The sequence below is a fragment of the Clupea harengus genome, chromosome 2 (assembly GCF_900700415.2).
Source record: "Clupea harengus chromosome 2, Ch_v2.0.2, whole genome shotgun sequence".
NCBI lineage: Eukaryota > Metazoa > Chordata > Actinopteri > Clupeiformes > Clupeidae > Clupea > Clupea harengus.
In genome coordinates, this window is record NC_045153.1 from 10,884,992 (window position 1) to 10,901,544 (window position 16,553).

Sequence of the window (16,553 nt, forward strand, 5' to 3'; positions counted from 1 at the left end):
AAATTCTATCAACAACAAAAACAATAATAATAATAAAAATATCAAGAAGAAGAAGACAAAGAATGATTATAATAATAATAATAATAATAATAATAATAATATATTTGTTTATTTTTTTCGATAGCGTTTTCACAGCTGTGGCACAGCGGTAAGAGATCCTCATTAAAGTTCAATCCCCCTTCCCCAAAAAAACGCCTTGGAAAAACAGAGCTCTCCTCCGGGGTCCGTGTCCGTCAGTCTGATGCGGATCGGCTCACACGATTGGTGCTGATAAACACAGGGGCAGGGAAAGAGATGCATAGTAGGACGGAGGGAGGGAGAAAGTGAGGGAGGGGAGAGGGAGGAGAGGGGAGGGGAGGGGAGGGGAGGAGAGGTGGGCAGGGTTGGAGGAAAAGGCAGACAATACGACTCGTGCTTTCCGTCACGCCGGGAACCCTTTATTAGGGACCTCGTTGAAGTCTTATCTTCCAAAGCATCAGCACGAGAGTACGTGGAGGACGTGGGTGAAACGCAAGAAGCGCGCGTGGCAACCCAGTTGTAATCCGTTCCGTCTTTCGGAGGATGGCTCTGCGCGTGTCGTCTGACTCAAGCTCAGTCTATCGGTGAAATATTTTCATAATCCGTCAGGGCACGCGAGGAATCTCTGCACTTTCCCCTCTCTTCAGGCAGGCCTATCCACGAGACCGTGTCCATTGTTCCTGGGGTGAGGGTCAAGAGCCGTCATTGCTACAAGATCCTTATCTACCTCACCAGAGGCGCTGCGATCTGTCGCTGTTTATCCACGGACGTGTAATCTGCGGGATTTAAGGACAGTGTCTGTGTAAATGTCAGCGCAACAAATCATGAATATTCAAGACGTCTAAATAAACAAACACCAGCACTGTGAGTAGACCGAGATTTCAGTTGTTTTTGAAGACTGACAAAGCTGCTAAGTTTAGACCTGCTTGGATATTGGGCGTAAAACAAAATATGAACCCTGGAGGACTGAACTGAAACATTGCAAGGACGTGAAATAAAACCAGGAGAGCAAAACAGTTCGTTCATCCGAAGAGTTCAACTGAGATTAAGTCCACGGAGACAGTCAGAACAAGTTCTTCATCACAAAAGGTAAGTCCTACACTTGCACCTGAACATTCTCAAAACTATAAATGATACGTTTACTTGCTATTTATACTCCAACTAGTGCCGTTAATCACGTTGAAAAAAACAGATAAACTAGTTTAGGTGTCATTTATTTGGGGACGTGTAGTTCATTTTCTTACCCCTGAAAAACAAAAAAACAGATTTTCGGGAATTCTGAATGCAGTTTAAATCCCAATCCAGAGGGGATGTCGCCCATGTTTTGATTCTCCTCGCGACAGATTGATGTTCACACATTGGCCTGTCATATGGAGTGTGCGTGTTTTCCCCCCTCTCATAAGGCTCGGTCTCGCACGACAGATGGTCGCCTATGAGTCTGCACCTCCATCTCTGCACAAATATATTCAATGGACTTCATTAAGTCAATGTGATTTGGCAGTTTTCGTTGTCAACCCTCTGTCTAGTAGATGACAAAATGCCAAATTAAATGCTACAAAAATATAGATAACCCCAGAAGGCAGTGTTTTTGGTATCCCTTAGGTTCTTGGGTGATAAACACAGTTTTAAATAGTTTAAATACAGCTACAGCGAGAATTAACACCCACTTGTGTTTCCCCATATAAATGTTGAATTGCAAATGCAACATATGACCACGTGTTTCTATATTTAGGAGTTTGACGTTATTCCATTTACAATAAAATATTGATGAATCTTTTTAGCAAGCTTCATAAACCGAGTTAATTAGACGACTAATTGACTAATTGCAAAATGTGCAGCCTACTTCATGTCACAACTTGTTTGTAGCACTTATAAGGAGTTGGTAAATGCGTAAATCTGAATTTGGTTCTTCTGAAACATACACGGACTACATGAGTGACTGAGTGAGTGAGACAGAGAGAGAGAGAGAGAGAGAGAGAGAGAGAGAGAGAGAGAGAAGTTGCCTCAGGCGAAACATGTTGTCTCTTGCCATGCCCCAAGTGTATGTGAACAATCCTCTCACCCTTATATTTTCCTGTTTTGTCTCGGGGTGCAGGTTTACCACATCGACCTATTCAATTTTAGCCACACATCCACACTGAAAATGATGCTGAGCCCTGATCAAACCGACTCGGACCTTCCTTGGGGACAGTCCGATCCAGAGACCGTCCTAAATGTGATCAAAGTCGAATGTATGGGTGACCAACCTGGTGGCAAGTCCCGGTCTGACCAACCCCTGACGCGTGAGGAGAAGAGACGGCGGCGACGTGCCACCGCGAAGTACCGATCCGCTCATGCCACAAGAGAGCGGATACGGGTGGAGGCATTTAACGTGGCCTTCGCCGAGCTGAGGAAACTTCTGCCAACCCTTCCTCCCGATAAGAAGCTCTCCAAGATCGAAATCCTGCGCTTGGCAATCTGCTATATCTCTTACTTGAACCACGTGTTGGACGTTTAAAGGCAGGAGATAATCTGAGACATTCAAGACGAAAACATTTGACATGAAACACACACACACACATACACACACACGCGCGCGCGCGCACACACACACGTTTGGAACTGGGGTCGAACAGGAACAGGCTATGGAAACAGTGAATTTCCACACGGGATGTCAAGAAAACTAAACTCTAGTGTATCACTATTATTTACGTGTCCGGCTGCCAGGCTGACGTCGCTCACAAGGAATAGTGCGCGAGGGTTGCAAGACCTGTAGCCGGGCATCGAGCCCCAGGGCAGCGGGCTGCGTAAATGAGTGAAGCGCAATAACAAGCGAGTCTCGTGCCTGGAGACGTGTGGGTTTCCAAGGCAATACTGTTCACTCCAAAGTCCCACGAGGCTTAGGCGTCTCCGTGTGCCGGCACTGCCTCAGAGATGGGAACAAGGACCCCAAGCCCCCCCTTGTCTTTTCCCTTCTTAAGGAGGACAGTGAGATGTCCATTAAAAATGAAAATGGAGAATAAGAGAGCGAGAGAGAGAAAAAAATAAATAATGAACAGCGTTCTAAGTGCCACCTATTATGAACTAATGACCTTAACCGTGGTTTTGAGTTAGTTATGATGTATGTATTAGCCATTTATGTTGATAAATAATTTATGTTTATGTTAGAAATGTGTCCTTTTCGACCTGTCGGGTGTTTACGTCTAGCCTACAAATACTTATATTTATTATTGTATCATTATTTATTTATTTACTTATTTATTTATTTATTTATTAGACTGTGGTGTGTGGACAACGGAAGTGATGTTGTTGCTCTTCAATTGCACTTTTCAGTGATGTTTTGTCAATTGTAGGCTTAATTGTTGTGAGACGAGCAATTCGTTATTGTGAATATTTTATTTCTGATCATATCCATGAAAACGAGAAGCACTTCTCATTGGGTGAAACCCGTTGATATTCTGTATATGTTCATGAGATGGTCAAATAACTTGGATAATCTGTGGCCTACAATGAATCACGTCATTAATGTAAGAAAACGTTTCCGTGCAGGTGTGAAATAGGGATTATTACAGTATATTCATGTTTTTTTTTTCTTCCAGGAAAAAAAAGGAAATTTGAAGGGAATGCAATAAACCATTCAAACGGCTATAGGGTTCCAAGAGACACCAACTCTGCTGCGACCAAAAATTGATTTCAAAGTAGATTATTTTTATTGACATGTGATTCCTAGAAATCGTTTATTTATTTACGTGTCTGCTGTGAACCTCTTACGTCACTAATTTTATATAGAGAAAAAAAGAAACATCATATCTGCTATCCAAAGATCTCCTGTTTTTTCAGGGTTTTGTTCGTGTCCTTTTGTAGTGGGTTAGCTATTACAAACATGGTTTGTAACGAACACAGTTTTCATATCTTTCTGGTGGATTGTTAAAAAATAAATATCTTAAAAAACGAAACATGTTTATTTTTTGGAATTTGTTCATTGAAAGGCGTTATAAACAGTATTATAGAAAGTTTATGACAAATAGAAAACGATGACAGTGAATAATGTGTCCCTTCGTAAAGCTCACTGCACGTTAATTTAAGTTAAGAGAACACATCGATGCACTTACTTATGACCATCGCCCTTTAAATTGCAGTAGCCAAATTAGGCCTAACCACTGTCAGTTTAATTTACCAAACAGACATATATCTCCATTAAGGCGTCAAACTGCAGAGTAATGTGGGTTTCTGCACCACCATCATCGCAGTCATCATCGCTCAACACGCAACATTAGCAGCTTGACTGGACATGCCAGAGTGATTACTGATTGTCTGTACAACCACACCACACGTTCTCTTTAGGAGGCCCAAGGTAACGTGAAATGCCAAAAAGCTCATGGTTATTACAACCGGCAACGCATCCAGAGAGGGCGGTGTGGCTGTGGTCAGCCCTGCCGGCGAGGGAGAGATGTCTCCGGGCGTGTGTTTGCGGCCCCGCTCCCGGCATAAAGGCTCTCTCTCCCCAGAGAGGGGGCAGGTGTTCTTCCAGACGAGCCAAGACAACCAAATTACGGTCCGTCTGGTCCCTCCCGTGGGAGAAAGAGAGAGAGAGAGAGAGAGAGAGAGAGAGAGAGAGTGTGTGTGTGTGTGAGAGAGAGAGAGAAAGAAAGAGAGAAAGAGAGAAAGAGAGAGAGAGAAGGATTTTACGGGCGTATGCATAGACCTAGGCTTGGCAAAATGTATACAAATAAACATGAAAGTAACTAAAGTCGTGCGATGATTTTTGAAATTAGGTGCTATCATGATTACTGTGAATGGGGGATTTTTACTTTTTGTAGATGCTTTTATGATATGGGCTCAACATCATTATCGACTAGGTCAAAGTTAGACTGAAAATCTAAAATAATATGATGTTACGATAACTTCATCCACCAGATTCTGTAAAGATAAATGTGAAAGAACAGCTTGCAAATCCTTTGGAAAATTTACATTCTCTCCATTCTGTACTGAAAGACTTATGGAAAGCTTTCGTCATAAAACTTATAAAGAAATCATTTGTTCATTAAAAACGGAAGAGTGTAAGATATCACCCAGTCACTTAAACATACAAATACCTCGAGAAAGCATGTTTGCAGGGTGTGGAAAGCCACTAACATAATTTCGGAGAAAATCTGGCAATTGTATTTCAACTTTCACGCATGCAACAAGGCCATTTATTACACGACTTTCCTTCTTTCTTTAGCCTACATCAGTCTTTTGATTTTATTTGATTGTTTGTGTTGTGTCTTTATGACAATATTTTGCCTCTCGTTTTCAACAACACCGGTAGGGTGAATAATCATTTTTTGAAGTAAGCCTGTTGATCATTTGTACAAGTTGCCGACTTAATCCTCATTACCAAAAGGGGTATTTTGCGTATTATCAAATTAGTATTCAGCCGAGTTGTATTACTAACGGTGTATTAATAGACAGACACTGGTGTAATGAGCTGTATAAATGCATTAATGATGTAAATCTAAGCGCAGAAACAATCTCTTATCGTTATTATTGCCATTGTCAAAAGTATCTCTTGTAAAAGATTTCTTATGTGTATGTCGGATGTCATTTCAGGACAAATTTGGAAAATCATAATATTCACATTGATATTATTTCCAATAAGAGCCCATAGATGAAATGTTAAGTTATACAATATCTTCCCTCCCCCTCTGACCACTATCACATCTTTATGCAACTAAAATCACAATGCTTCCTTATGCAAGCAGTTTATCCAAAGCCAGTTATGTTGATAAATAGGCATAGCCTAGAAAACTAACGAAACGTATCGATGACACTGACAACAACTGTGGTAAGTTTTAGTTTTTAGAGTTGATTAAACAAAATAAATGTAGCGGGTAGACCTACATCCGTAACTGAAGAACGACTAAAAGAACATAATTAATAGCACAAGAGAGACTGACCAGCAGTGTGTTTTGCTGCACACATCCGCTGGATTTAAAAGAAGAGAGGCTGTGAGTGAAAGTGAAGACTGAAAGAATAAAAGCGGGGGGGGGGGGGGGGGCAACATTGCTGACGCTAGGTTTTTTCCAACAGGCTTAGGCTATGTATGTCAGTGTGTGAGAAAGCGCCATATTGCCCGTGTGTGTCCTTAGGATTATGTAATGGCGCAGAGCCCTTCTGAGAGACCATATGTCAGCCTGTCTGTCAAGCAGCCAGCCTTATTCTATTAGCAGCGACCACTGATTTGCAGAACGCTCAGGTAGTGTGGTTAGACGCAACCTCCTTCTGTTCCGGCCAATCTGGGCCAGGTCTGTCTTTTATGTAGTCTGTGTTTTTATGCCAATGTAGGCCTCTTGCTTGGGGTCGGCCACAACAAAAACATAACCATATGTTCATCAGCCTACGAGAAGAAAGAAATCCCCGCAACTATTGTGACTGAGAATTACAACCTTTCTTTTCTGGTTGTGTTTTTTTTCACCATTATTAGAATTAGAACGGTTTTCAAAGTGCCTGCATCCACTTCTGTTCTACTTCGCCTTATGGCTTCTACCTCCATCTCCTTTGGTCCGTGCTGAGAGCTGCGCTTGTGAAGTGCCCGCTATTCGTTGCGAGCTTCAATATGACACAAAAGGCTGGATCCATGTGTTGAAATGCAGCCGCGAGGAGGCAGCGCATTATTCCCGCCCACTTCACCAGCAGGGTCCCTGGGCTCGAGCCGGCCTCGCGGCCCTTTTGTCTGCAGACAGATGGAAATGGGCCGAGGAGGGACAGAGGAACGAGAGAGAGAGAGAGAGAGAGAGAGAGAGGGAGATGGACGGGAGGGGGAGAGGGGGGAGTAGGGAAGAAAAGAGGAGATGGAAAAAAGGGTGGTAAAAGGGAGACAGTCTGTTCTAATTAACTCGCGCATAGAGAACGACACACTCCTCACAATGCGACCCGCACGCGCTGGCTCTTTGACCATCTGTACAAGCGCTAAACAGTTGGACACGTCGGACAGATTTGCTGCGAACGGACGTGATCGCAAAGACTATTAACATTTTAGCTATAAAGTAGGCCTAATAAAATAATTTTATTCCAACGTGTGAATAAAACATTCTGCTATAAAATGTTCGCGGGAAATAGCCTAACTCTCGGACCTGTGTAGGAGTTTCTTGAGTGTAACTTTTTTCATATGAACCTTAATTAAAACTACTTTAATTTAGGTGGTTAGTTTGTTAGTTTTATTTCCCTCAGGCACAAAAAATGAAAACAACTCAAAATTCAAGTGAACTAGCTATCACACGGTGTAGCCTACATATCAACTAGGCCTATTATCGCAACCTGGGCCTTTTTGGGACCCACTGTGCCGGTGTTTGATTTCACCACCACAGTATGCTGCGGACGCATAGGGTGTATAATTATTAAGCACATAACACTTCGATTTACGAAGATGGAGTGTCTGCATTTTCATTTTCACCAGCACAAGTCACACAAAAACCACTGCCACGCGCATATGGGAGGTTACGGAGGGTCTGGGGCCGCATTCAGTGATCAAGGCCCAGCATCCCGCGGGTCCACCTCACGCGCTCAATAGAGACCATCTGCGCGGTGATTCGATTAAACAAATTCACGAATTCATCAAACTGGTGACAGGACAACGGCAGTTTTCTCGCCCGCGACACACTTACAGCATGCCTACTCGGGCATATGATCAAATTTCAGCCTATTTATGTGTGACATTTCGCACATAACGCTGGGCCAATGTTGGCTAAGCGCATAAGGCAACTTAATTTGATGAACCAATAAAAAAAAGCCACGAGGTTCGTATTTAGACATAAAGTCGGCCAAGGCCTGGCGTAGGCTATATGACCATGTAAGTCAGCTTTGTTGGAGACAGGTGGAGGCCTGCAACGCAAAATGTTCACTGTATAAATTATAGATGTGGATATGCCACTTACATTCATAAAGCCGCACAGGAACTGACCTTACAGAACTTAAGACTATACCCATGGATGTGACGCCAGGCGTTGTTCGTGGCAGGTGCAGAGAAGAAGCAAAGGTTTAAAGAGTGAGGGCGCCCTCGTTTGGCCGTGAACGGAAAAATAGAGTTTCTCAAACCATCTCCAACACTGCTCAGGATCTCAGGCTGTCATCGATACACACACACACACACACATAGACCTTTGCTTTCAGTTCATATAATCACGTCGAGAGTAGACCATCTCACCTTAAAGCTTATTAAAATGATTCCTGGACTTTTTACACCTTCCTTTAAAAAATGTGATCTTACCACAACACCAGATTCTGCACATGACCATATGTGTTGTATCGAAGATAAATATGATAAATGTAGCCCCAAGATATTTTGTATAGTTTTATGAATGGCATGCATGATCGGCCTTTTTTTCAAGGGGTAAACTGTGATGTGGTATTATGACCACGTGAGGGCGCACAACACCTTAGCTTTACTGTTTGATTAATTTCTCCAATATTGATCACAATTAGATGTGAAAAAACTAAACGTTGAAACGGTGAATGTATGTCACTCATTGAATGCAAATTTCGTTTTTCGATTTTTGTTGACAATTTCTTCAATCAATTATTGTGAAAATAATTCAAATTCTGGTATTTAAAAGAAAGACCTCCAGATAAATACTGAATTCCAATTTTGCATTTGATTGAATTGTTTTCATACAATTTTTCAGTTGAGAGAGAGAGAGAGTGTGTGTTTTTGTGAGTGTGTGTTTGTGTACACGTATGTGTGTGTATGTCTGTGTCCATGTCCGCCTCTGTGTTCAACCATCACAGTACATCTCCTCACCACACGGTTGGGTCTGGGTGTGCCTCTGACAGGCAGTTGAAGGGGGTCTCTCCGTGCCACTATCTCCTGTGGGTGCCTATGACTGACTAGCTGACTAACTGACCGGACCCATTACTGACCAACTGACTGACTGGTTGATCGGACCCATGACAGACTAACTGACTGACTGGTTGATTGGACCTATGACTGATTAACTGACTGACTGGTTGACCGGACCCATGACTGATCAACTGACTGGTTAACCGGACCCATTACTGACCAACTGACTGGTTGATCGGACCCATGACTGACTGACTGACTGGTTGACCGGACCCATTACTGACTAACTGACTGACTGGTTGATCGGAACCATGACAGACTAACTGACTGACTGGTTGATCGGACCCATGACTGACTAACTGACTGACTGGTTGATCGGACCCACGACTGACTAACTGACTGGTTAACGGACTGACTGGTTGACCGGACCCATGACTGATTAACGGACTGACTGGTTGACCGGACCCATGACTGGCTGACTGACTGACTGACTGGTTGACCGGACACACGACTGACTGACTGACTGGTTGACCGGACCCATTACTGACCAACTGACTGGTTGGTTGATTGGACCCATGACAGACTAACTGACTGACTGGTTGATCGGACACATGACTGACTGACTGACTAGCTGACTGATTGACCGGACCCATTACTGACCAACTGACTGGTTGACCGGACCCATGACTGACTGACTGACTGGTTCACCGGACCCATTACTGACTAACTGAATGACTGGTTGACCGGACCCATGACTGACTGACTAACTGACTGGTTGACCGGACCCATGACTGACCAACTGACTGACTGGTTGACCAGACCCATTACTGACCAACTGACTGACTGGTTGACCAGACCCATTACTGACCAACTGACTGGTTGATCGGACCTATGACTGACTAACTGACTGACTCATTCACCGGAACCATGACTGACTAACTGGTTGGGTTTGGGTGTGCCTCTGACAGGCAGTTGAAGGGGGTCTCTCCGTGCCACTATTCCATTCACCGGAACCATGACTGACTAACTGACTGACTGGTTGACCGGACCCACGACTGACAAACTGACTGGTTCACCGGATCCATGACTGGATTAATTGACTGGTTGATCGGACCCATGACTGACTGACTGACTGGATCACCGGACCAATGACTGACTAACTGACTGACTGGTTGACCGGACCCACGACTGGACTAATTGACTGGTTGACAGGACCCATGACTGACAAACTGACTGTTGCACACACTGCTGTGGGTAAATAGGGCTGCAGACCAAGGCCTCAGACAGACACTCTCTCACTGGAGCCACAGGATTACATGCATGAGCACAGCACCAGCCCAGGGCATTAGGACAGATGCAGTGTACTCACACTATGCCTGAAATGGAGTGAGAGAGAGAGAGAGAGAGAGAGAGAGAGAGAGAGAGAGAGAGAGGAGGAGAGAGTGAGAGAGAGAAAGAGAGTGAGAGAGAGAAGGGGAGAGAGTGAGATAGAGAGAGAGAGAATAGGGGAGGTAGATATATAGAGGGAAAGAGAGAAAGAGAGGGGGAGAGAGGGAGAGAGGTACAGGGAGAGAAGGGGAGAGAGAGAGTATTTGTTTGTATTTTTACATGGCCATTGCTGTGGCAATACTGTTGTGAAGTCAGCCCAACAAGGCTTGGTGGAATTTGTTAAGAGGGGGCGAGGGTGGGTGAGAGAGGCAGAGCCAGAGATTGGGAGGAAGGGATACAGAAAGGGAGGGATAGAGAGAGGGGGATAGAAGGAGAGACAGAGAAAAAAAGGAGGGAGAGAGAGGGAGGGAGAGGGGAGAACGAAAGAGAGCCAGAGAGGACAGTGACTTGACCTTCTGAGATTTATGAATCATTTGACAGTGTACTTTGTCACAATCTAAGGCAAATGCCATGAACCTATAAGTGTTGACCAAGCGTTGCATGGTTCACTCAGGGCATAAGGCCACCTCACAACAGTGTGACACAGAGAGCCTCAGACCCGAAGATACAAGGTAACAAAGAACTGGGATCGTCTGATTGTCAGGACATTAGTACAGTATTTCTGAAATATGCCACCTCACCTCTTAGTCTCTTTCTCTCTCTCTTTCTCTCTCTATCTCTCTCTCTCTTTCTTTCAGTTTCAGTCACACTCTTATCTTATTCTACCCCCTCTCTCTTTCAACACCAACACACACACACACACACACACACACACACACACACACACATACACACACACATACACACACACATACATATGCAAACACATATTCTTCCACACTTCATCTCTCCCTCTCTCTCTCTCGCGCACACACACACACACAATATATTTATTTTTCTCTCCCTCTCATGCACACACAATATCTCTCTTTCTCTCTCCCCCTCGCTCTTTCTCACACACATGCACACACTCATACACACATGTGTACACATACATGCACACACATGTACTCACACAGACACACACGCACACACACACACACACACACACACACACACACACACACACACACACACACACACACACACACACACACACACACACACACACACACACACACACACACACTCACACACACACACACACACACACACACACACACACACACACACACACACACACACACACACACACTCACACTCACACACACTTTCGCACCATTCTGTCTCAATCAGTTTTATGAGGTGGGAGAACAGGTTAATAACTCCAGGGCAAACCAGTGAAGGAGAAACTGGCTGACTGAGTCAAACTGATTAAGGTGGAAAGAGAGAAAACAAGTGGGGTTGGAGCACAGTGTGTGTGTTTGTGTGTGTTTGTCTGTGTTTGTATTGGGAAATGAATTAACCCAAGAGACAATGGCAGGAGAGTGGAGTAATAATATTATTGTAGCAAGAATCCTGGGTTCAATAACACAGTGCAACACTGTATGATGAAAACAAATAACATAGATGTCACATGTGACATCGTCAGACCTGACATGAGCGACATTATTGATACAAGACAACAGGGAATAGTGAGGTTAGTAAATAATTGTTCTTTAAACACAAAAGTAACACATAATGCACCATTCTTTGTGATCCGTTGACGCTACTGCGACTGCGCCTTGATTAATTAAACAATTCCAATTTGGGGGTCTCAGTTAATTACAGACGTTACTCCCCCCTAGCGCGACGCCGTGCCATTACACCACTTTTGGGCTGCCACTCTTAACACTGCCCCCTGCTATGCCGACTGTGAGAAGTGCTGTCCTCCTACTGTAGGTCAGTTTTGTGTCATGTGCGAGTTCTGCCCGTCGCTGTACTTGGACGTGTCTCCGTATTCCTATCGGAGGGAATGGTACCTTAGCGTAAAGGTGAGTTTTGAACATTGTAGCCGTGCTTTTTTCCTATTCTGTATGACTCGCATCGGCGCTGGTGTGGTCGAGGATTAGTCTAGCATTTGCCTCTCGGCACGAAACGCAGTTCACGGTTGAATGCGAGCGTATAAAGTTCTAAGTAGTCGGTGTTTGATGATCTTGTTCTTAAAAAATAGGTTAAGTAGGTTGTTGCACAGCGTAGTGTGTTTTATCATTTCCTGTCTGCCGCGTTTGATGACTGTTCCTTAACATTTAATGTCACAGGTTGCCGAGGACTAGGTGGATGAGTGAACTCCAGCCTAGCAGAATTTGAATATTTCAAAGGGAGTCCTATTGGTGCTATTCTGAGGAAGACGCTGGCTATAGCATGTTATTATGTATATTGTATGTGTCAGAACAAGCGAAACACACCTAGCACGGCACCCAGAAGCCTGTTCTCTCTCTTGGTGACTATAAGCGTCTACCGGTTGTGTTATCGAAACCCATTGGCGTTAGCATAGCCTGTTTCATGTTCATGTTTGAGCTAGATTTTTGGTTGAAATTATGCGAAAAGCTGATTTTGTACTGGCAAGTTAATGTATTTACGTGAGCCGAGCGTGCTTGGCATTCCTCTTTATTTGGGTAGCCACCAAACATGCGTAGCGGCCATGCTGCTGAAGCTATGAGAATCCTATCTTTCCTGCCGAGCCCATACCTTTGAAGACAGGAACAGGGCTACCGGGGTCATCTTGAGAGAAAAAAAGGCAGTGTTTGTTAGCGTGTCATTAGAAAGGGAGTGGGGTATTGAAACAGAGGCCCGAGGGCGACCTGGGCGTTTCTTGTCTCCGAAGCCCGGTTTGGAAGCGGTGAAAGACAGGTAGGACGGCAGACTGGGAACGGTGCTGGGTGGAGCCGTCCCCTAGCATAGTTATTAAATAGACAGACCTCTTTTCTAAGTGGCATATCAGGACAAGTATCGCGGAAAACCGCGATCTCAGCCCTTGTCAACCGTGAAAACGAGACTGTGGTTGAGTTGTTCCAGGTGTCTCTTATCACCAAATGCCGTCTGTAAACTAAGTTAAACAGAGAAAGAGAGACGTGGAGATATGCAGACAAGATAAATAATCTCTTTTATTTCATTCCACGCTTAAAGCCGGATTGAGGGTTGCTTTTCCTGCTAAATCCTGTGTTTATCAGTTTATCAAAGCCTTTCATATAAGAATTTAAAGTGGTTAAATTGATTCTTTAAGAGCCTCTCATAACTAGGCTCGATTTAAGCGCCCACCGTACCAGTCACCGCTAAATCCCCAGGGAATGCCTTTCCAAATTTATTGTAAGAAATATTACATCCACGTATCTGGGGCCTATTATCACAGATCACCGCAATGGAAGAACCGGAAATTAGAAAAAAATATGTATCTTTGCGACACACACACACACACACACTCACTCGCGAAGGGTGGTGTTTATAATCAGATATGGATATATAATCTCTTCACAACCAGGAGAGATGAATGTCGTGTAGGCTACAAGCCCAATGCCTGTCACTATGTGTTTGTGCTGCAGGCCACTGCCCTCAGTGTTTGGTTAACAGAACGGTGTGAGCATTTCACACATCCAAAGTTCAGCAAAGACAGGTGTTGTTTGACCACGGAGATAGTAATGTGTGTCTGCGTATGTAGAGTCAGGGGAATGACCAACTAGAGACACCTTTACTACCTTCACCATCTCAACATCACAACACTGGCTGGATCTGATTTTTCCTGACTGGTTTCCTCTGTGGAAAATTGTGCAAAAGATCTGTGGAAAGAATTCTGCTGCATGAGTGCTTCTGTCGTGTGACAACCATGGGAGGTCCTGGTAGTCATGTTAGTATATACCCTCTTTAAATGACTGGGGAACTTTTTGTTAATAAAGAACACACCAGAATCTATTGATAATTCAGCAGAATTGAATGTGAATAATGGTTTGCCCAAAACACAGTGTGACCTAATCTCAAATGCTCTGTTTATGACATTTGTGTTACAGTCTCCCGTCTGTGTATCTTGAATAAGGATATACCCCTTTCTGGGTCTTGTGTTTGCCCTCTTTCTGCCTCTTTCTGTGTGTGTGTGTGTGTGTGTCCTAATCTCAAATGCTCTGTTTATGACATTTGTGTTACAGTCTCCCGTCTGTGTATCTTGAATAAGGATATACCCCTTTCTGGGTCTTGTGTTTGCCCTCTTTCTGCCTCTGTGTGTGTGTGTGTGTGTGTGTGTGTGTGTGTGTGTGTGTGTGTGTATCACTGACCCAGAGGAGGTTCAGTCACTCTCAGTCCAGCATGTAGTGCCTGAGCGCCTGTCAGTGAGTTGGACAGTTATTTGCACTCAGGCAAGTGGTCCGTGTGTGTTTGTTTAAACCAGTCGGGGGCTCACAAGTGACCATCACCCACACACACACACACTCTCAGACACTGCCCCACCACCACACACACACACACAAAGATAACTCCTCACTGTCCTGCTCGCCCTTTAAAAGCAGTGCTTGTGATGGTTTAGCAAGATCAGGCCTGCGAGCGCTGGGCTGGGCGGAGAGGAGACTGCGTGAAGCCCTCCACAGGACTCCTGTTCCTTTAGTGTGTCAGCGCAGGTCCACGGGGCATGAACTGACTTTAAATGATTTCATACTGTGGCCACAGCCAGCCAGGCAGAGACAGAGATGGGAGAGGAGAGGAGAGGGGAGGGGAGGGGAGGGGAGAAGATGGGGGGGTGGGGGGCCCAGCCAGCCAGCCATCCTTCAGCCTCCAGACCTACAGTACATTAGAGCTCACTTAGGATGGAGGGATGAGAGAGAGAGAGAGAGTGAGTGAGAGAAAGAGTGACATGGGGATGAGAGAGGGGCAGAATGAAAGTGAGTGAGGGTTAAGTTCAGAGTGACATGGGGAGTGAGAGAGAGAACAGCAACAGAGATGTGTGTGAGTGTGTGTGTGTGTGCGCGCCAGAGAAATAGGTGTTTGAGAGTAAAAAGTGTAATTCTTGTTTTGATCAGAACTGTGTTTGTACATTTAATTAGTTCCTAATAGCAGGTTAGCTTAATCCCCATTACTCCACATTCCTCCCCAGGCCTTTGGCTCTGAGTCACAGAGATCTGGTGGCTTTGGCTGGTCAGAGTGAGAGAGGCTGGGAGAGGCACATGGTGTAAATGTGTTTGCACAAGAGAGAACGTTTTAAACCCTGCTTAACAACAGTCTTCACACACTGTATGTGTGTGCGTGCGTGTGTGTGTGTGTGTGCGTGTGTGTGTGTGTGTGTGTGTGTGTGTGTCAGAATCTATGAATGTACTCTTTCTCTTTTCCTTCTCTCCCTGTCTCTGAGTTGCTCACTCACCCACTCTCTCTCTCTCTCTCTCTCTCTCTCTCTCATTCCCCCTCTCTCTCCCTCACTCATTCTCTCACCCCCCCTCTCTCACTCTCTCTTCCACCCTCTCTCCCTCCCCCTTTCTCTCACCCCCCTCTCTCTCACTCTCTCTTCCACCCTCTCTCCCTCCCTCTTTCTCTCACCCCCCCCCCCCCTCTCTGTCCCAGTGTTTGTCTGATGAGGCTCAGTGGGTTGAGTGAGCGTCTGTGTTAGCAGCGCAAGGGACAGAGCATGCAGCATTTCTGTCTTTGTAGTGAGAGGTGTTTCTGTGACGAGAGAGAGAGGGAGAGAGAGAGGGGGACAGAGAGACAGAGGGGGACAGAGAGACAGAGAGACAGAGAGACAGAGAGACAGAGACAGAGACAGAGACAGAGACACAGAGAGAGAGAGAGAGAGAGAGAGAGAGAGAGAGAGAGAGAGAGAGAGAGAGAGAGGGGGACAGAGAGACAGAGAGACAGGGGGAGCACAGGCAGGCTTCTGCCGTGTAAGAGAGAGGTCTCTATGCATAATGCATGGCAAGCATGGCTCTACACTAATACTGTAATGTGTGTCTTAAGAAAACAGACTTATCTCACTGTCGGGGAAAATGTGGCTTGTTGAAAAATGTGCTATTAGGACTATAATGTGATGTGTATCCCAGCTGTCTACTCTCTGTGATATGGGCACATACAGACACACACACACACACACACACACATATATATATATATATATATATATATATATATGTACACACACACACACACACACACACACTCTCGCGCACATGCTCCCTTATTCACTGTCTTTGCCTCTGACGACATGCATTCATGCTCTCTCCCTCTCTCACACACACACACACGCACACATAACACGCACACGCACACATAACACACACACACGCACACACACACATAACACACACACACACACACACTGAGAGATTCTCCCAGTTGTGTCAGCAAAGATTAGATTCATTTTTTCGCTCTCTGAGCTGACATGGGATATATCCAGCTGTGCTCTGGATTCTCTGACTGCCAG

The 16,553-nt window shown here is 44.8% G+C and overlaps 2 protein-coding genes across 2 annotated transcripts in view; both read left to right on the plus strand.

Annotated features, from left to right (window-relative positions):
- Positions 1-381: 381 nt before the first annotated feature.
- Positions 382-3,953, plus strand: nhlh2 (nescient helix loop helix 2). The gene is made up of 2 exons (XM_031578609.2): positions 382-1,107; positions 2,114-3,953. Exon 2 carries the CDS (start codon positions 2,162-2,164, stop codon positions 2,513-2,515), a length of 354 nt encoding a protein of 117 aa, XP_031434469.1. The 5' UTR covers positions 382-1,107; positions 2,114-2,161; the 3' UTR covers positions 2,516-3,953.
- Positions 3,954-11,989: 8,036 nt separating this feature from the next.
- vangl1 (VANGL planar cell polarity protein 1) overlaps positions 11,990-16,553 on the plus strand; it is an 87,247-nt gene continuing 82,683 nt past the window's right edge. The window contains exon 1 of the mRNA XM_012826520.3: positions 11,990-12,156. The gene's annotated coding sequence lies outside the window, so the exon portion shown is untranslated. The remainder of the gene's footprint in view (positions 12,157-16,553) is intronic.

Excerpts from the sequence above, each read along its gene's own strand:
- nhlh2 (XM_031578609.2), top strand. The coding sequence starts at position 2,162 with ATGATGCTGAGCCCTGATCAAACCGACTCGGACCTTCCTTGGGGACAG.